The sequence below is a fragment of the Phyllopteryx taeniolatus genome, chromosome 6 (assembly GCF_024500385.1).
Source record: "Phyllopteryx taeniolatus isolate TA_2022b chromosome 6, UOR_Ptae_1.2, whole genome shotgun sequence".
In the NCBI taxonomy this organism is placed as follows: Eukaryota; Metazoa; Chordata; class Actinopteri; order Syngnathiformes; family Syngnathidae; genus Phyllopteryx; species Phyllopteryx taeniolatus.
Genome location: NC_084507.1, coordinates 24,041,853 through 24,063,516, shown reverse-complemented (window position 1 = coordinate 24,063,516; position 21,664 = coordinate 24,041,853). Strand labels below are relative to the sequence as shown.

At 44.6% G+C, this 21,664-nt stretch overlaps 1 protein-coding gene across 6 annotated transcripts in view; it reads right to left on the bottom strand.

Moving 5' to 3' along the window:
• Positions 1 to 21,664, bottom strand: part of ascc3 (activating signal cointegrator 1 complex subunit 3) — a 116,979-nt gene that overhangs the window by 43,317 nt on the left and 51,998 nt on the right. For 5 of the 6 annotated variants that reach the window (XR_009788806.1, XM_061775442.1, XM_061775444.1 and 2 more), the window contains exons 16-25: positions 20,714 to 20,938; positions 19,890 to 20,009; positions 19,568 to 19,732; positions 19,151 to 19,237; positions 12,725 to 12,901; positions 11,452 to 11,677; positions 10,758 to 10,912; positions 8,922 to 9,020; positions 7,478 to 7,646; positions 3,794 to 4,014 (exon numbers count right to left, since the gene is read on the bottom strand). Coding sequence is in view for 5 of the 6 variants with exons in the window: in XM_061775442.1 (XP_061631426.1) it covers positions 3,794 to 4,014; positions 7,478 to 7,646; positions 8,922 to 9,020; positions 10,758 to 10,912; positions 11,452 to 11,677; positions 12,725 to 12,901; positions 19,151 to 19,237; positions 19,568 to 19,732; positions 19,890 to 20,009; positions 20,714 to 20,938 (1,644 nt within the window). In the remaining variant the exon portion in view is untranslated. Of the gene's footprint in view, positions 1 to 3,793; positions 4,015 to 7,477; positions 7,647 to 8,921; positions 9,021 to 10,757; positions 10,913 to 11,451; positions 11,678 to 12,724; positions 12,902 to 19,150; positions 19,238 to 19,567; positions 19,733 to 19,889; positions 20,010 to 20,713; positions 20,939 to 21,021; positions 21,151 to 21,664 lie in introns of those variants that run through there. The other variant, XM_061775447.1, reaches the window with a different exon arrangement.

Sequence of the window (21,664 nt, the reverse complement as noted above, 5' to 3'; positions counted from 1 at the left end):
CCTCAAGGCTCTGGATGTTGTAAGGCTGTCCTGGTTGACACGCCTCTGCAACATCGCATGGACATTGGGGACAGTGCCTCTGGATTGGCAGACTGGGGATCACACTCCTCAGCCTCCCTGGTAAGGTCTATTCAGGGGTGCTGGAGTTCCGAGTTCCGTCGGGAAGTTGAATGCCAGATTCAGGAGGAGCACTGTGGTTTTCGTCCTGGTTTTGGAACAGTGGACCAGCTCTACACCCTTGGCAGGGTCCTCGAGGGTGCATGGGAGTTCGCCCAACCAGTCTACATGTGTTTTGTGGACTTGGAGAAGGCGTTCGACCGTGTCCCTCGGGTGGTCCTGTGGGGGGTGCTTCGGGAGTATGGGCTGTTTGGTCCCTGTACGACCCTTTTTAGAGTCCTTGGAGGGGGTGCTGGAGAGCGCTCCCGCTGGGGACTCCATCGTTCTGCTGGGGGACTTCAATGCTCACGTGGGCAATGACAGTGAGACCTGGAAGGGTGTGATTGGGAGGAACGGGCCCCCCGATCAGAACCCGAGCGGTCTTCTGTTATTGGACTTTTGTGCTCGTCATGGATTGTACATAACGACCACCGTGTTCAAGCATAAGGGTGTCCACACGTGCACTTGGCACCAGGACACCCTATGTCGCAGTTCGATGATCGACTTTGTGGTCGTGTCATCAGACTTGCAGCCGCATGTCTTGGACACTCGGGGCGAGGCGAGAGGGGCGGAGCTGTCAACTGATCACCACCTGGTGGTGAGTTGGCTCCGATGGTGGGGGAAGATGCCGGTCCGACGTGGCAGGCCCAAACGTATTGTGAGGGTCTGCTGGGAACGTCTGGCGGAATCCCCTGTCAGAAGGAGTTTCAACTCCCACCTCCGACAGAACCTTTCTCATGTCCGGGGGAGGCGGGGGACATCGAGTCCGAGTGGACCATGTTCCACGCCTCCATTGCTGAGGCGGCCGACCGGAGCTGTGGCCGTAAGGTGGTCAGTGCCTGTCGTGGCGGCAATCCCCGAACCCGTTGGTGGACACCAACGGTGAGGGATGCCGTCAAGCTGAAGAAGGAGACCTATCGGGCCTTTTTGGCCTGTGGGACTCCTGAGGCAGCTGATGGGTACCGGCTGGCCAAGCGGAATGCAGCTTTCGTGGTCGCTGAAGCAAAAACTCGGGCATGGGAGGAGTTCGGTGAGGCCATGGAGAAAGACTTCACCATCCGACGTCTCAGGAGGGGAAAGAAGTGCACCACCAACACTGTGTATAGTGGGGAGGGGGCGCTGCGACTCGGGACGTTGTGAGCCGGTGGGGAGAATACTTCGAAGACCTCCTCAATTCCACCGACACGCCTTCTCATGAGGGAGCAGAGTCTGGGTTCTCTGAGGCGGGCTCTCCTATCTGCGGGGTTGAGGTCACCGAGGTGGTTAAAGCTCCTCGGTGGCAGGGCCCTGGGGGTGGATGAGATTCGCCCGGAGTTCCTCAAGGCTCTGGATGTTGTAAGGCTGTCCTGGTTGACACGCCTCTGCAACATCGCATGGACATTGGGGACAGTGCCTCTGGATTGGCAGACTGGGGATCACACTCCTCAGCCTCCCTGGTAAGGTCTATTCAGGGGTGCTGGAGTTCCGAGTTCCGTCGGGAAGTTGAATGCCAGATTCAGGAGGAGCACTGTGGTTTTCGTCCTGGTTTTGGAACAGTGGACCAGCTCTACACCCTTGGCAGGGTCCTCGAGGGTGCATGGGAGTTCGCCCAACCAGTCTACATGTGTTTTGTGGACTTGGAGAAGGCGTTCGACCGTGTCCCTCGGGTGGTCCTGTGGGGGGTGCTTCGGGAGTATGGGCTGTTTGGTCCCTGTACGATCGGAGTCAGAGTTTGGTCCGCATATCCGGCAGTAAGTCGGACTCGTTTCCGGTGAGTGTTGGACTCCGCCAAGGCTGCCCTTTGTCACCGATTCTGTTCATAACTTTTATGGACAGAATTTCAAGGCGCAGAGGGGGGTCCGGTTTGGTGGCCTCAGTATTGCATCTCTGCTTTTTGCAGATGATGTGGCTCTGTTGGGTTCATCAAGCCGTGACCTCCAACTCTCATTGGAGCAGTTCGCAGCAGAGTGTGAAGCGGCTGGGATGAGAATCAGCACCTTCAAATCTGAGACCATGGTCCTCAGTCGGAAAAGGCTGGCGTGCCCTCTCCAGGTTGGGGATGAGATCCTGCCCCCAAGTGGAGGAGTTCAAGTAACTTGGGGTCTTGTTCACGAGTGAGGGAAGAATGGAACGGGATATCGACAGGCGGCTCGGTGCGGACTTTTTATCGATCCGTTGTGGTAAAGAAGGAGCTAAGCAGAAAGGCGAAGCTCTCGATTTACCGGTCGATCTACGTTCCTACCCTCACCTATGGTCATGACCCACAGCTCGTGACCGAAAGAACGAGATCCCCGATACAAGCGGCCGAAATGAGTTTCCTCCGCAGGGTATCTGGGCTCTCCCTTAGAGATAGGGTGAGAAGCTCGGTCATCCGAGAGGATCTCAGAGTAGAGCCGTTGGTCCTTCACATCGAGAAGAGCCAGATGAGGTGGCTGGGGCATCTGATTCGGATGCCTCCCGGACGCCTCCCTGGTGAGGTGTTCCGGTTACGTCCCACCGGGAGGAGACCCCGGGGACGACCCAGGACATGCTGGAAAGACTACGTCCTTCGGCTGGCCTGGGAACGCCTCGGGATCCCCCCGGAAGAGATTGATGAAGTGGCTGGGGAAAGGGAAGTCTGGGCATCCCTGCTAAAGCTACTGCCCCCGCGACCCGACCTCGGATAAGCGGTAGAAGATGGATGGAAATTATTTCATTGTTGGAATGGTTTGAAAAAGTGGGAAGATGAGTGAATTTGTGTAATGTGGGAAATATTTTATAGTTGGAATGATTTTCATCAGTCAGGAAATGTTGAAGCAGGAGGGAATAAGGTAGAATATGGCAGAATGTGGGAAAATGTGAAATGGGGGTAAAATGTGGGGAATGTTTTTTGAAGACGTTCTGCATGAGCTGAATGTTTTGAATGTGGAATGGGAATAACGATGTGGAGCCATTCACACAAAGAATTTTAGTGTAGAATAATGTGTGGATGCTGGAATGCTTTCCACATTCACACAATAATAATAATAATAAAAATGAAAAAAGAATCGGAAGCATTCGCATATGATTACAGTTTTTTTGGTGTACGATAACATTTGCATTCACACAATAATAATGATAAGGTTTTTGGGTGTAGAATAACATCTGTGTGAATGCTTTACATTCACACAACAATAATAATAATAAAATTATTTTGGTGTACTGTGAATTCACATAGTAATAATAATAATAATAACGGTAATAAAGAAAAAACGTTTGGCGTAGAATAACAATATGTGAATGCTATTTAAAAACAGACGGATTTTAGAATATCAGTCTTGCAGCAAATAATTTAATCTAAATGAATTTCAATTAATTGTCAGTCCTTGTATAGTTTTAAAACAGAATCAGAATTTCCCGCCGTCGTTCTGGATGGCTGTTGGCGACGGGCAGGAAGATTTCTTTTCATGGGCGGCTGTTTAAACTGGGATTCATTTACTTTTTTCTGCCCCAGACATGTACACATCCTGTCGTGTATGTCCTGAACCAAAATGCCTTTGGAGCTGTTAATAACAAATCCCAACAAAACTACATTTATTCTGACACACAAATAGTTGCTTCCTATGACCAATGGTATATACAATACAAAACAAAGGACTCCCCAAAACTAAGACTGGTGGGGAAGACTTGAATTTCTTACCTTCGAGCTTGGGTACTTGTTGAAGACTCTGAACATGGCCAGCTCAGCAGCTATGGTCTTTCCAGAGCCCGTTGGTGCCCCAAGCAGGACATTAGTGTCAGTGTGATACAGCGTGTGGAAGATCTGTGTCTGGATGGGATTGAAGTGAGTGAACTTGTACAAGCTTTCATACTCCCGGTATCCCAAAGATGTCACTGGCAACGGCTGCAGGTCCAACAACTCTGTGAGGGAAATATCATTCGGATATTGGAAGACACATTACAGGAAAACACAAAAGTAACATCATGTAGTTCTGTTTTGAATCGTTTTCGTTCATTACCAATAGGGTCAAACTTTATCTTGGTATAATTTGTTTTATATTGCAAAAACCTGGGCCCTAATTTATCACAGAGTACATAGGTTGAACAGGTTGTAAGTTCATTCGGACAACTGAAATTGAGTTTGTGTGCAAGTGCAAAAACAGTCTGCGAGACAGACATTGATTGAGGAACTTGTCTGAGGAGTCCAAATGTAACCCAGCTGTAATTGAACATCGGTAACAGAAGAAAAAAAAAACAAAAAAAAACGATTAATGCAGGTGTTACCAACAACAGGAAGAAATTACATGGGACGATGGAAGAACTGAACCGCTGCTGTTGATTCCATCGATCAGAGAAAAGAGCAGTCGAGAAAATAAACGTTTCACGGCCCACAGACGAGAATGATCTTTAATTAACTGGAGGAAGAAAAGCAATTATGGATACCTGCATTGCAAGCATGATCGAGGACACATCATGAGACGCGCATCCTCAACCACAGCTTCCGAGGCACACATCCATGCAGCTATTCTGTAGACTGAACGAATGAATGAATGAATGAACTCATTCATTCATTCCATCGTGCAAGCCACATCGCCTGGAGGTAGTCTATTGGGCATCTTTGGCCATAAAAAAACTACAAAACAATTTTGTAATTTTGTACAGTAATATGGGTGCATATGGCCACCAAAAAAGTGCTTTAATGTAACGGACAATCGGATGTATTATTAGTCCGTTAAATAGAGATTCCGCTATCATGGTGCTTATTACAATCTATGGCACCAACTATATGTTTGGGAGACCATGTTTTTTAATTTTGGCTTGTTGATGATGTCTGTATGGCAACTGGATGTAAACTGGGGCCAGGGAAATAATTGCACATCGGCAGGATTCGGCTTAGTGTCGATTGTGAAATGCCGCATGTCTACAAACCGCCGCCACAATGTTCCGGTGGCCAAAATTCACAGGTACAACAGAAAGGGCATGCTGTGCAGCGCTTTTCTGACTGCGCCCATTCTGCCATCCACTTAATTCTATCATTTGCCCACCTTCTGGCCATGTACGCACTCTGCCCAACGGCCTTAATGTGTTCCTACCACATTACGCCGGGCTACGGATGTAAGTCGACATATATTATATTACCATAATTTCTTGTGTATAATGCGCTTTCCCCCCCCAAAAAAAATGTCAAAAGTCAATAGTGCGCTTTATACTTAGGTATAAGGAAAATAGAAAAATCTTTCACATTTTATAAATGTATGCCACCATCTTGAGGTTATGAAAAAGCTGTACACTTTCATTCCAATATGCCACCGCCAACTTGTGGTTATGAAAAGGTCTGGTCTACACTTTCATTCCAATATGACAGGGGTACGTATGACTGCATAAATATACCGTTGAGCTTATAAGTTGACATACCCTGGCAAAATTTGTGAGATAGTTTTTTTTTTTTTTTTTTTTTTTTTTTAAATACGACTGATGACCGAACAACAACCATAATGAATTTATTTTTGGTTATGTTTTGCTTAATGATAATCATCTTCTTTATCTCCTGCACCCTCCACTCTAACATCAACTGCCCTCATGTCTTCCTACACTACATGATAATGCTTTTCTGAAAAATAAAAATGAATTGTGTTTCGCCTGGCCCTTCGTGTTTTCTTTAAAGAATTGTAACCATCTTACAAATTCTGCCTGGGTAATCAAACATATGAGCACAACTGTGTGTTTTCTCATGTACTAAATAAAAGTAGGGCTGTGAATTTCAAAATAAGAGCAAGTAAATAAAAAAGCAAGTATTACGTGTTCAAATAAAGTGCTTAACTTCAGAATAATTATTTGGAAAAGAAGAACAAAATACAGATAAAACTTCATGTTTTGATCATATGGGTCAAAGCAAAATCATGCATTGTAAAAATGCATTACACATGGGGAGAAGGGTTTTCCAGAATTTTGAGGTCAACTTTGGGGGTGCGTATTATACATGGGTGCACCATATACACCAGAAATTACGGTAATTGGCGAACACGAATTCAGTGCCTGCACACTATTTTTCGTGTACCTGGCTAGGGGCATTTTCGCTTCAAACTTGCTCCATGTCAGCTTGTTCGTCTGAAAGTGTCGCTCACAACAACCGCAGTCGTCTTAATGGCACAATGGTGTCTAGTACATTTTGAATCCTTTTGTTTTTATTTGATCTATGTCATCGTCGGTTGTGAAATCAGTTTAACTGACTCACCTGCGTATGTCTGGCGCTAGTATGGTTGCTGGGCAACGCTGATCAACAGCTGGCTCACTCGCTTCAAGTTTCTTACTGCTGGCCGTCCAAACAGGCGTTCACCCATAAGCACAGTATTCAGATTAAATGACATTTATTGTACAGTATTTATTTAAAAGAGAGTGAAAAAACATATTCTTCTCTGAAGTAGCCTGTTAGATGAGCAGTGCTCTCACTGGCAAAGCCTTACTTCCGGGTCCGCTATGTGAAGGTTGACTTCACAATTAAAGTGTCAATATATTTTCCAAATTGATTTCTATAGCAATTACATCTCAGGGAAACTCCACTTGCCATGTATTGAAGCCTCCCCCCAGACTTCAGTGAGTGACACCTCATGGACAGTTGGCACATATTTGCCTGGTACACACGGGGGGGGGGTGTCAGAAGTGTTGAGTTCTCAGTGTAGTTTCACTGATCTACCATAAGGTTTGTTGTGGGTAAAATTTACGTACGCCCCACCCACGCGTAAGTCCAACTTAATAAATCCCATACTTTGCGTGGGAAGGTTTGTACATACGCTTTCCGCACACGTCTGAGCATACGCGTGTTGAATAAATGTCGGTGTTTGCGCCCAGAGGGGGGGGGATGTCGGCGCTGTTCATTGTTGGCTTTGCGCCTCGATTGGGAGCACTCTGCGATGGCGCTCTACGACCGGACGAGTGGCGGGGTGGAGCTGGGCGAGCCGAACTGACAGAGAAGGGTCCCCAAGGAGTTGAGGAGTAATGCGGGGCTATAGATGGGACTGGAAATGAAGACATTCTTTCTTTATGTACGTCACCCAAAAACGGACACTACCATTGCTCGGCTACTTTGAACTTCGCTTGTGGCGAACAGGAGTGACGTCATGCATGCTGCGATCGCAACATCTATGACCAACTGGGGAAGGGAGACTCCGGACCTCCTCTTTAATCTATAACCGCTTCTTACCACAAAGACCATTGATGTTCTATGTCTTATATTTGATGTTTTTTTGTTGTTTTTTTTGCATTGTCTTTGTGACAATAGACTCTTGGAAAAAGTAATTTTAGGCTTCTGTATTCTGTAACAGAATTTGCATGATCTACTTTTGCTGGTTCTAATGAGGATTCCTGTAGGAGGTAGGGTACCGACCGGTGTGCGGGGGGTGCCGCTCAGGCAAGATAAGGTTCTGGAAGTTGATGATGCAGATGGCTTCAGCACCAAGCCAACGGTCAGACACTCCCTTGATGTAGTACTGAGAGGGTAGAGGTTCAAAAATGGGAATGGTGAACACAATGTGCTGGGGTTCCCCTATCACCACCTGAACAGAATTAGGAACACACACAAACACTGTCTTAGAAAGAAGCAATCTTCATTACAACCTTCAGATCCGATTTGCAGTTATCCTTAAGCAGAACGTTCAAAAGTAGATATATATGTCATGGGTGTGTGTTCCGGTTTTTGTCTTCCCCCTGTTTCACACACACACACCTGTTCCTGAGAGCATCTTCACCACCTGTGCCTCGCTCACCCTAATTACCCCTGGCATTTAACCTCGTGTCTCATTCTCTCTCTGGTCGCCAGTTCGTTGTACCTCGTCGTCGCGTTCCAGCATTCCTTGTTTCCACGTCAAAGACTCCCAGTAAGACTCGACCCTGTTCCGATGATCGACCTCGCCTCTTTGCCTCGTGTTTTTGGATACCGTTGCCTTTCTTGGATCGCCTGCCTGTGTACCGACCTCTGCCCGTCTATTAAACCTCTCTTTTTGGAAACTGTCCATTTGTTTTGGAGTCGTGCATTTTTGGGTCTTATCCTCTGTTCCGTTCATGACAATATAGGGAGGATGTTGTTTACATATTAGCCTACAAGCATAATTGCCTAAATCATTTTTGAACGTTTTCGGAAAAATAAGAAAAAACAAAAAATGAACAAGTACTGTTCAGTGGACGACTGGTTACAGCGTCTGCCTCACAGTTCTAAGGACCGGGATTCGATCCCCGGCCCCACCTGTGTGGAGTTTGCACGTTCTCCCCGTGCCTGCGTGCGTTTTCTCCGGGCACTCCGGTTTCCTCCCACATCCCAAAAACATGCGTGGTAGGTTCATTGACAACTCTAAATTGCCCGTAGGTGTGAATGTGAGTGCGAATGGTTGTTTGTTTGTATGTGCCCTGCGACCAGTTCGGGGTGTACCCCGCTTTCTGCCCGATGATAGCTGGGATAGGCTCCAGCGCTCCCGTGACCCGCGTGGGGATCAGCGGCTCAGATAATGGACGGATGTTCAGTTGCCTCGATTCAACCTTTGCAATTACCGTGACCAATGTGACTGACACACAGTTGAAAAAAAACAAAACACTCTTTTTTTAAAGCATATTGGTCATTTGCATTGCTATTGATATGGCAGTAAAAACTAGTTTAAATTGACTTAGACCATTTTTTATTAACAATCATATAATACATTTACATAGCATATTTACTTTCCAATTGACCAGGGGTGAACCAGGGGTTCTCTACTCAAAAAATATGCTGGATCATGTTGAGTTTTGTTTCTTTTTTTAGTTTTAAAAGGGAATTTAATTGGTGGTGTCATAAAACCAACCTGCTTTTTCTGGAGGAGGAAGTACTCAGAGTGGTAGATGTGATCATTCATGGGGTCCTCCACCCACAGCCACCATGGCTCACCCACAGACCCATGCACCTGAACCATGGGAAAAAACACATTGTCTTTAGTTTGAAGTTTTAAAAACAAATCAGCAGTAGTTGTCCTCACTTTAAATGATAATCCATAATTAATAGTGAAATAATGCTAAGATGTAAAATGCCCAAATAAAACCAAGAAACATTGCATTCCAGATGAAAGGAAGTTCATGCAGTAATAACAAATTAATTCCTCAACCACAGAAGTCTCTGAACATACAGTGCCGTAAAAAAATTTTTTTTTTTTGCAGTTTCCCCACTTGAATGTTTACGATCATCAGGCAAAGATAACCCAAGTAAAGATAAAATGCAGATTTTCCAATGGTGATTTTATTTATTAAGGAAAACCAATCTATTCAAAACTACCTAGTCCTGTGTGAAAAGGTAATTGGCCCCCTTGTTAAATCAGGAATGAACTGTGGCTCATCACATTTAATGGAAAGCTGAGTTCATTATCACTGACTGAACCTAAGCCTGATTACCTGCAGACCTGTTCAATCAGGAAATCACTTCAATAGAACCTATTTGACAAAATGAAGTCAGCTAAAAGATCTCAAAAAGTTGCAACAAAAGGCCACGATCCAAAGAAATATAAGAGCAGATGTGAAATAACAGCGACGACTCATCCAGGAGGTGACAAAGGAACACAGGACAACACTTGAAGAACCCCGCGCAGCCCTTCCCTGCCTCAGTTAAGCTCAGTTTTCATGACACAACAATAAGGGAGAGGCTGGGCAAGGTAACACAGCATTTCAGAAAACAACAGTCAATCATGGTGGTGGTAGTGTGATGGTCTGGGGCTGCTTTGCTATGTAGAACCTACAGTAGATGACTTGCTGTGATAGATGGATCACTGAATTCTGCGCTTTACCGGAAAGTCCTGAAGGAGAATGTTCGGCCATCGGTTTGTGACTTCAAGCTGTAGCACACTTGGGTTCTGCAGCAGGACAATGATCCAAAACACACGAGCAAGTCAACTTCTGAAAGGCTTAAAAAAATATATATATATATATATATATATATATATATTTTTTTTTTTTTAAAGAGGTTTTGGAGTGGCCTAGTCAAAGTCCAGACTTGAAGCCGATTGAAAGGCTGTGGCATGACTTTCAATAGGGCGTTCATGCTCAAAACCCCCCAGTGTTGCTGAATTCAGACAACTGTGCAAGGAAGAGTGGGCCAAAATATCTCCACAGAGATGTCAAAGATTCATTGCCAGTTGAAAACACTTGATTTCAGTCGTTGCTGCTGAGGGTGGCCTAACCAATTCGGAGCTTGACGGGGGAATTCTTTTACTCACACAAGGCCAAGTAGCTTTGAAAAGTTCTTTTTCCTTCCTAAATACAATCCATTTTAAAAACAGCATCTTATGTTGACTTGAGTTATCTTTGTCTGATATTTACATTTGTTTGATTATCTTTAACGTTTAAGTGAAACTATGCAACCAGAAAAAGGAAAAAGGAAAAGTATGGGACCGCATGGAATTACATGGCTTTCTGCATAAATCGGTCATAAAAAAGGGATCTGATCTTCATCTACAGTATTTACTGTATAAAAAGTATACACGAGAAAGATCTATTTGAGCTGACAAATTAAGTGAAAATTGTTTTTATCTTGGTTTACCTAATTCTATTCACATTGACAAGCAGGTAAACATACGCAGCAAATAAGATTCATCGTGTAAAAATTGCTAAACAGACCATGGTTGAAATTCCTTATCAAAGGACCTCATATTCACCTGATCACTCCAACGGAAGTCGGGCGTGACAACGAGACGGACGCGTAGGACGGTTCGTGTGATAGGTTGAACATTGGCCTCCATTGTGATCGAAGGGATCTGATGGACACACTGTTTGACTGTCGAGCCGATGTTTACATGATGCAGCATGTGGCCTGGAAACAATACACCTGCTATTCAAATACGAGGATTACAAAGAAAGATTGCTAGCGTGTTATTACTGGAACGAAACAAAGTCTCATGCGTGCGCCTATGCCACGTTGAAATGATGTATTTCCAGTCACGCATCACAAATATCCTCTCTTTTTGGGGGGATTCCAAATCTTTTGATTTTGCTCTGACTGTCAGCAGCAGCAGCTCCTTTTACCCATTTGATTTAAAGTATATGAATAATCACTTAAAAAAATGGCGCACATACATAAATGGGATTTATTTCATTCATCCTTGCTTGATTCAAACATCAGCATTATGACAGAGAACACTTTAGACTGATCATGTCTGACAAACTATACGATTGAATTTAAAAAAAAAACCTGAAGCTTTTTGATCTGTTGAGGTCAAAACCAATGAGTGCCAAGCTTGAATGATGTGGTGGGTAATGTTTGTAAATTGAAATGCAAAATCCAAATCTGGTCCAACTTCCATTACAGATTGAAAAAAATGTCTCCGTTTAAAAACAGTGATATCTTTTTACCAATTTCATCTTTCCGCATATCCTTGAGTCTATCAACAGTGAGCTTCTTTTCCTCCAGTCGAGTCAGGACAATGTGGCTCAAGTTGGAGAACTGGCGAAGAGGGTGGGCAAAGCCCCAAAGCCGCTTGTCGATGACTTTGCAGAGCGTGAGCAGTCGATACGTCATGGTCGGCCAACGCTTTCGGAGAGCAATCTCAAACAACGCCCTGACAATTCGAGCAGCATTCTGGAAAAGCGGCAAGAGCAGAAGAGAAGCAGGCAATCAGTAAAAACCCAATAGCCCCACCGACCCCCCCCCCCCTCCCCGTACTCGAGCTTACTGCTCTTATCCTGTCCTGTCCTGTCCTGTCCCGTCTCCGCTATATATACAGTAGCTCTTCCACCCAGCTTGTATCACTTCCCTTTCGTTGCACATAGCAGATAAAGTCAACTTCTACTAAGTTTCGTAATGAAGAAATCCAAGCACCATGCAAGATGATACTTTTCGTTTCCACAGCCGATGGCCACAGCTGTGCGCCGCTGGATGCTATGAGTCCAGCGCCGGAAGAGAGGTCAGATGGTCAGATGGCAGAACTGCCCGATGATACACGCCTGAAGGTTTTGGTTGAGTTGAGATAGATCTGACTCACAGTTCTGTGGACCCGGGTTCAAATCCGGCCTTTCCGTGTTTTCGCCGTGCCAGAGTGGGTTTCCTCCCACATCCCAATAACATGCATGGTAGGATAACTGAAGACTCTAAATTGCCCGGAGTTGTGAATGTGAGTGCAAATAATTGTCCATGTGTGCCCTGCGATTGGCTGGCGACCAGTTCAGGGTGTAGCCACACATACGCAGGTGACATTGAAATTACATACTGCCTCTTTCTCCCAGACATTGGCGGTGCCAGTCAAAGTGCTTCATGGGTCTGAGGAGGATCTCATGCTTTGCTGGATGGTGGCTTATATGTTCCACCACAAGATTCATTTAAAAAAATAATAATAATAAATAAAATAAAATAAAAATCAGTATTGGCTTGTATTTCATTTGTGAGGCCATCTTACATTATATTCCAACAAATTTGCCTTATCAGCTTGCAGTTGAGGGCTACGCTGTTTAGTTTGTTTTAGAAAAACCCTAACTTTGCTAAAAAAAAAAAAAAGAAGGATAGGATACAACACTGTTATAAATGCTCCAGGTAATCAATTTAGAAGTGCCAAAAAATCAAATCAAAGTCTATAAAACCAAAAACCATCTACCGGTATGTTCCATTGCTTTAATAATATTTTGTCCTTACCTGGGCAACATATGAAAGGTCTGAGATGAGCGAGAAGCTGTCCACATCTCCGCGACTGATGTACGTCTGCAACAGAATGTTGACCTTGCCATAGGCATTTTCCACTCCACCCGCCGCAGGCAGCTCACAGTAGTTGCACAGCATCTGCTCCAGCTCCTCCATCTCTTCATCACGAACCTGTCAGCACCATTCCCGAACATGAGAACCGCGGACCGTACTTCTTGAGGGAGTTAGATCACCCCCCAACTTGAGGATAAGAACACATGATCTCCGATTTAACGAATTCAAGTTCATTGCCTCGGTTGAAATTGTGCATTTAGAAGTACTGTCCCACATTTTGGCATCAAGTCATATTTAATTCCTTCAAAATGTAGTCATTGCATTATAGTGTTTTCGGATGCAAGCGGATTAAAGTAAGCATCGAGTGGATGGATGACAGGCGTTGTTTGATTGGGGGTGCAGTGACAAGTTGCGGTCCCGAATGCTATTGCAAAGTCTGACGGTGGTGGGTACAAAGGAGGTGCGCTAGTGTGATACGAGGCACCGGCTAAAGAGGATGAGAGGAGTTGTCCAAGGCTACGTTCACACCGCAGGGCATGGTGCCCAATTCAAATGTTTTGGTTAAATCCCATCTTCTAATGTAGTCGTTCAAATTGACATCAACAAATGTGACTTATACTCGTGGGCGGAGCGAGTCTGTGATGTCACTCACACCCATGAGAACAAAACAGGATGTCACATTGTCGTACCTGCGCACAAACACGAGGGGCCCTGTTTTTTACAGAAGGAAACGGGGAAGTAAATATGGCCCCGCATATTTGTGGTCTCGTCATGATGCGTTTTTGTGCAACCGGAGCCAACATTGACTTCGAGTTATCGCTTCTAAAGCCTCTTCTAATCACCACTGACTGCTCCTTCGTGTGCCGCTGCTTCGGTGGCCCGAGTGGAACAATAATTGTGACGTTTGTCGCCTTTTGATGATGCATACGTCAAATGAGCGAGATTTGCGTGTCCATACTGCACTCGCATCAAATAAATATCCGATTTATATCCAGAGGCCTGGGTGGAGCATGAAAAAAATGGAATTGCACTGTTCACATTGGCATGAACAAATCAGGTACATTTCACATTGGGTAAAACAAATGATCATAGCCCAAGATTGCCCTGATTTGTGTCCTTCTCTTATCCGCGGTCTCTCGGGCTATGTTCGCACTGCAGGGCATGGTGCAAAATTCAGATTTTTTGTTTATCCCGATCTTTTCACATTACAAAAACAAATGTGGCTTCTACTGTGGACAGAACGCATCCGTGACTGTCACACGCATGCGCACAAAACAGGACATCACATTGCGCATGCGCACAAACACGAGTCGCCGTGTTGCGTCGGTCTCATCTTTACGCACTTGTGGCGATTTCAAGGATTTTGTACAACCGGAACCAACATTTTCTTACGCATATCAGTTCGAAAGCACCTTCTTTTCACCACTGACAGTTTTCCACTGCTTCGTCAGCTGTTTCGTAGCCGTTTCGTAGCATGTCTGTTTTGTCGAATTGAACGTTTTAATGACGTGTAAGTCGAATGCGCGCCCTGTGAGTGTCCATACCGCACTCACGTCGGGTACATATGCGATTTATATCCACATATAAAAGAGGCCTGGGTCGGATATGAAAAAATCTGGGTGCAAATCCGGCCTCGCCTGTGTGGAGTTTGCATGTTCTCCCCATGCTTGCGTGGTTTTCTACGGGTACTCCGGTTTCCTCCCACATCCCAAACACGCGCATGGTAGGTTCATTGAAGGCTCTAAATTGTCCGTAGGCGTGAATGTGAGTGCAAATGGTTGTTTACTGGCTGGCGACCAGTTCAGGGTGCACCACGCCTCTCCCAAAGAGTCAGCTGGGATAGGGTCCGGCATGCCCGGGACCCTAGCAAGGATAAGCGGTACGGAAAATGGATGGATGGATAATAAACTTGAAAATGTAATGAAATGAAATGACTTGAAATGTAATCATGGAATTCGCCTCTTCGTAACATGAGACATTTTTCAATTCATTAGATCAATGATGGCAGCTCACTGGTTAGCACAGAATCTGTCCTGACAAAAATCAAGTCAGACAAAAGACTCCACCCTGTGGTGTCCTAGCCAATACCAGCAGTAGCGACACCCTCGACTTGGAGGTGAACTGCAGTACATTTTCAAAACTGCACGCGTGGCTTGCACTAGAGTATAAAGGCAAACTACGCGCCAGATAGCTGCAGTGACGTCAGAGCGGTCGCCGTCCGCGCGAGTATAAAGAAGCCTTTACAAAAGCCATTTCTAAAGCTTTAGGATTCAAGCAAACCATAGGGAGAACCTCTATCTTCACATGGAGAAAACATAGGATAGTGGTGAACCTTGCCAGGAGTGGCCGGCCTACACCAAGAGAACAGCAATGACCCACAACGGAACTCGGGACAACTTCTCAAGAACTACAGGCCTCCCTTGCCTCAGTTAAGGTTAGGGTTCATGACATGACACAAGAAGAAGAGACTGGGCTAAAATGGCATCCATGGCAGAGTTCCAAGGCGAAAACCGCTGCTGACCAAAAAGAACACAAAGGCTTGTCTTACTTTTGCAAAAAAACATCTTTTGGGAGAATATTATACAGACTGACGAGATGAAATCCAAGCTTTTTGGAAGGGTTGTGTCTTGTTACGTCTGCCGTAAATGTAGCACAGCATTTCAGAAAAAGAACATCCTACCAACAGTTAACCATGGTGGGGGCAGTGTGATGGTCTTGGGCTGGTATGCTCCTTCAGGACCTGGACAACTTGCTGTGATTGATGGAACCATTAACCCGAATCAGAATTACAATCATCTTTATTTGCCAAGTATGTCCAAAAAACGCACAAGGAATTTGTCTCCGGTAGTTGCAGCCGCTCTCGTACGACAACAGACAGTCAATTGACAGAGAATACAGAGACCGCTGTGTAGAACTGCCTCAGCAGCTCCTGTGACAGGCCGTGCTGTCTCAGAAGCCGCATGAAGTACATCCTCTGCTGGGCCTTGAAAGTGAAAGTGTCCTTTTCAAATCTGCAGTAGAAGGTATTCAATTCGTTGGCTAGTGTGCTATTGTTCTCAGCTTGGGGGGGATCGTCGCTTGTAATTTGTCAGCGATTGGAATGCATGCCAGACTGATTTAGAGTCGTTAGCGCGAAACTGTTTTTCCAACTTTGCTGCATATTTCCTCTTTGCAATGTTAATTTCTTAAGTCATCTGGTTTCTAGCGCGATCATACAGGGCCCTGTCCCCGCTCTGATATGCGTCCTCCTTGGCTTGGCGAAGCTGCTTAAGTTTGGCAGTGAACCACGGCTTATTGTTGTTGAATGTGCAAAATGATTTTGTTGGTACACACACATCTTCACAGAAACTGATATAGGATGTGACAGTGTCCGCATATTCATCCAGGCTGCCAGCTGAATTTTCAAAGACACTCCAGTCTGTGCAGTCTAAACAGCTTTGAAGTTCCATCTTTGCTTCATTGGTCCACTTTTTCACTGTTTTCACCGTAGGCTTTGCGCATTTAAGTTCTTCCCTATATGTTGGTATTAAGTGAAATAAGCAGTGATCAGACGAGCCCAGTGCTGCACGAGGTATAGCACGGTATGCGTTTTTTAGCGTAGTATATAGCAGTGGTCCAAAATGTTATTTTCCCTGGAAGGACAGTCGATGTGCTGCTTGTATTTTGTATTGTATTGTATTCGTGGTTGAGCTTGGGTTTGTTAATGTCCCCGAGAATAATGAAGGATGAGTCCGGGTGGTTTTTTTCAATTTCGTTGACTTGTTCGGTGAGCATTAGCAGTGCGGCGTTCGTGTTAGCTTGAGGCGGGATGTAAACGCCAGCCAGGATGAATGATGCAAATTCACACGGAGAGTAGAATGGCTTACAGTTCAAAAACAGCGACTCCAAATGCGGGCTGCAATGTGTGCTGAGCTCCGTGACTTCCGTACACCATTTCTCGCTCTTTAACAGAAAATCCTGTAGGAGAATGTTCAGCCATCAGTTTGTGACCTCAAGAAGAAGCGCACTTGGGTTCTGCAGCAGGATAACGATCCAAAACACACCAGCAAGTCTACTTCGGAATGGCTTAAAAAATAAAATGATGGGAAAGGGTTTTGGAGTGGCCTAGTCAAAGACCGAACTTGAATCTGATTGAAATGCAGTGGCATGACTTTAAAAAGGCTGTTCATGCTCGAATACCCGAAACTTTTGCTGAATTCAAACAATTCTGCAAGGAAGAGTGGGCCAAAATATCTCTCCAGAGATATGAAAGACTAATTGCCAGCTCTAGAAAACGCTTGATTTCAGTTGTTGCTGCTAAGGATGGCCTAACCAGTAATTAGGTTTAGGGGGCCATTACTTCTTCCACACATGGCCAGGTAACTTTGAATTGTTTTTTTTTCCTTAATAAATGAAATCAGAGTTCCACTTCCGGGTCACCAGAAATGGCAGCATAAGAGAAAGTCTCCAGCCAATCAATTCAGAATAAGCTCCCGAAGTAAATGCTATTTAAGTAAATGTGGAAGATGGCTTTAAGACGGAAAGGTAAAATAGCACTTGATTCAACCAGAAAAGGCCCCAAACACGGCGCGACACACGACTGCTAATGTTAGCCCCTCAGAGGCTAGCCAGGATGACACAGCTAAAGAGGACCGGTGAGCCTTAGCACAATTTTGAAAGATATACGTGACTTCAGGCTAGACATACTGTTAGCAGGGAACTCAAGAATAAACGAAGTGAGGAGAGGATACAAAGTGCTGAGGAAGTTATGACTGAAATGCTTAGGCTACAGGAGCAACGTCAGCTTAAGTTAACGGATCGAGAGGGTCGCTCGCGAAGGGAGAGCGTCCGTATATACAGAGTACTCGAAGGGGCGGAAGCAAGTCATTCCCTTTGTAGAAAACTGCTCGTTGAGAACCTGGGATTTTCCAATGCCGAGGCGCTGCAGATACCGTGCCATGGCACCAAAGCCTCCTGTTGGAGCCCAGCTCAGGTCAATTTTAGTTACGTTTCTAAGCTTCAGAGTGAAAGAAGAGGTGATTAAATGGGCCCGCCAAAAGAATGTAAGGCAGCAAATGGGGATTCTATCGAAGTGGTTTTGATATGATGACAAACTCAGGGCACAGTAATTTGTGGGGGGGGGGTTCAGTATCAGGTTAAACTCATCAGGTCCAGTGACACAGAATAATCCTCTAATTTCAAAAAATATATATAGAACTTATGAGCGAATTAGATACATGGCGAGAATTTTACCCAACAAATATAGACTATACATATTACTCATTCTCTATATATTCAACATTAGACATTTTGTTTTTTTTTGTTTAGCAAGGATAAATTCAAAATAAAAGATAACAGCAGAGCAACGGTAGACCGGCCAGAGCACAGTCCAATTTCCATGAATCATTAAATGAGAGCGGAACAGGAAGAATACTTCATGAAAATGGAACTAACATACTGAATGACTCTTGTAGTGTAGAACATGAAAGACAGCATTACAGACGATCTAGAGTTCAATGATTTAGGAGAGGTGTCACTAGCGATCTTATGGGACGCGCTTTAGGCAGGGCAGAGAGGGAAAAGAATTTCTACAACGGCACATTAAAAAAAACAACAAAAAAAAAAAACTATAGGTCAAAGATTGAATAATCTCCAGGAAGAATTTAAAATAAAAAAATAAATAAATAAATTATTTGAAGACAGCCGTAATGATAAAAAGATTTCTTTGAAGGTAGAAATCCATTTTAAAAAATACAGAAAGAAATAGATGCTACAGTGGGTACGGAAAGTACTCATACTCCCTTCAATTTGTCACTCTTGGTTATATTGCAGCCATTTGTTAAAATCATTGAAGTACATTTTTTAGCTCATGAATGTACACAAAGCACCCCGTACCGACAGAAAAAAACAGAATTGTTGACATTTTTGCAGATTTAGGAAAAACTGAAATATTCAGACCCTTTGCGGTGTATTTAGTAGAAGCACCCATGAGTCGTTTTGGGAACGGTGCAACGAGTGAATGTGAACTCTCACCTTTTGCGTTGAACAGAGCTCATTTTGTTCACATGGGAAAGTGGGCATCCTCCACAATGACCTGCAGCACAGTGGCACTTGCAGGGTACTGTGCACCTCTCTCCTTTACGCTCTACATACCACCGATTGACTAGAAATCGGATAAACTCCAAAGAGTTTTGAATGGAAAATTTAGAAAAGTCCAAATGGAGCATGTTCTGTATCAGGCTGGGTGAGGACAAAAAGACATTTGTATTTGTTTTTAGTCAATGATTTTGTTGTTTTCTTCGTTGTTCGGCCCACGGTAAGTATGATTCCCATTGAGCTGGAGTCGCGCCTTTTGCAGGAATGAATTTCTTAAGAACCACAGCTTACCTTGAGCTGTTCAAATTCTTCAGCCTTGGAGACAATACCGAGGATGTCCGCTTCTGTCCGCTGAGAGTTGAAATGTTCATTGAATGTCTTAACAGAAAAAAGGTTCTTCATTCAAATATGGAACTTAACGACGACGCACAATGTAGTCACAGTGCTAGAATAGACACATTATCATATTAAGACAATCAAATGAGGCATTAAACAACAGCATTTTCTTAGCACCATGTGTCATTTTTGTAATTACCAGTGGAACAACTACTGAATTCGGATTTGATATTACACCAAAATGACTTTCAATTGCCACACCATTCATTTCCATTGTGAACGCAGGAAAAAGTTAGACCGGAATTCAACATCCTGGCCCATCGTATTTGTGAAGAGATGAATTCTTGCTGCTGTTCAGCTGCAGTTCTCTACCTCGATAGTGTTGTATTTGATGTAGAAGTGGCTGGATGTCCTCCCCAGGTCAGTGGAGGCAAAGTAGCCTGTGCGCTCTTCAAAGCGGATCATCCTGGCTTTGTCCAACTTCCTGCCAGAATCGACCACCAGTTCTTTTCTGTACAGCTCTAAGGAGGGATCCATCTGAAACGTCCAAAGGCTTTTTTGTCCTGAAAAAAATGACGCTGAACCTTTCCTAATTCAAATGTTTACATAAGATAAATGAGTACATTGACTCCAGTATATATATATAGTATGTTGGTGACGGGGGACATTTCTGATATTAGGTGAGATCACAAACCTGCAAGGCCCTGTAGTTGATACCATATGCAAGTGGATTAGCCCTCATGCGCACATAGAGGTAAGTGTAACTGAGCCACTTCACCGCCTCATCCACATTGGTGACTGTTCCCAGAGCAATCTACAGCAGCGAGAGACAAAAGATGACTAAAACCACTGGTCTCTGTCACCATCGGATGGGCACAGGACAAAGCTACGGAGAGAAAGGTAAAAGGCCTCATCTTTCCATGGAACTCATTCTCTTGATGGAGCGTTGACTATTCCTTGGGTGTCTATCTACGTATGAATGTGCAAAAATACAATTAGAAAATGTGTAGGTGATGTACCAGTTGTTAGGGACACATTTTCAACTGAAAAGTTTTGATGTTAAATGCGCTATATTTACTGTACCTACAGAGAATGCCGTGAAAAAGTATTTGCCCCCTTCCGAATTTTCTGACAGAACCGCGAACTGCCAGAGGAGCGCAGATGGAATGATCCAAAAATGTATTTAAATGTCGGAAAATACACATTTAAATCAGGCCTTTCCATTTCACACATCACACCTTTTTGGAATATTGTCCATTTGAAATGTCACTTTTTCTTTCAAAATATGCTAATACTGTTTTCATACAATTCTGGTCAAAATGGGATATGCGGTTTAGATTTATGTGTTGTATTTTGTTGAGCTATCCATTTCAACAGGATCAATGCTGTTCCATATTCAATTCGATGAGTGCAACGTTCAAAGGTTTGAATTTGGCATTGAATGAATACAACCAAACAAAACTCATAAAAACATCAAACTAAGAACAGTGTTATTCCAAAGAACATTTCAAGACTGACCTCAGCATTGAGGTTGTCAGCCAGGCTGTCAAGGAACTGACTCTCGATGGGGTTCTGCTGGGTGAGCAGGGTCAGGTAATGGCTGAGCTTGTCATGGGTCGTAATGATGGTGCCCTCCCCGTTCTTGTCAAACTGTGGGCGTCCTGCACGGCCAAAGATCTGCATCACGTCCAGGATGCCCAGATCCACCAGGGTACCACGCTTGGCATCGTAAATCTGTGTCCCCTGGGATCACAAAATATACCGCTAAATTATTGAAGCATTTAAGCTAAGATTAAACTGGATGTACAAGAAAATAGGTATCATACCGTGGATATTAAAAGTGTTACTGGGAATTTGGATCTTCCTATGTAGTGTGCATGTTCTACCCGTGCTTGCCTTGGTTTTCTCCGGGTTCTCAGTAGGCTTTACATCATCAGGATTTTTGGGGCCGATCACTGATTTAAAAAAAAAAAACGATAAGCGACCACCGGCCCGATCACAAGATGGAGCAATGTGTCTATTCAAATGACATTCATTGACTGAATATACTTGTGTAATATATACTGAGTAGCTTCAAAAGTATTCTCTTGGCAGGTCATGTATTCTAATCATCCATCCATCCATTAACTGAGCCGCTTCTCCTCACTAGGGTCGCGGACGTGCTGGAGCCTATCCCAGCTGTCATCGGGCAGGAGGCGGGGTACAACCCTGAACTGGTTGCCAGCCAATTGCAGGGCACAAACAAACAAACAAACAAACAAACAACCAGCCCTTCCATCCATCCATTTTCTACCGCTTATCCGAAGTCGGGTCGCGGGGGCAGTAGCTTTAGCAGGGACGCCCAGACTTCCCTCTCCCCAGCCACTTCATCCAGCTCTTCCGGGGGGATCCCGAGGCGTTCACAAGCCAGCCGAGAGACGTAGTCTCTCCAGCGTGTCCTAGGTCGTCCCCGGGGTGTCCTCCCGGTGG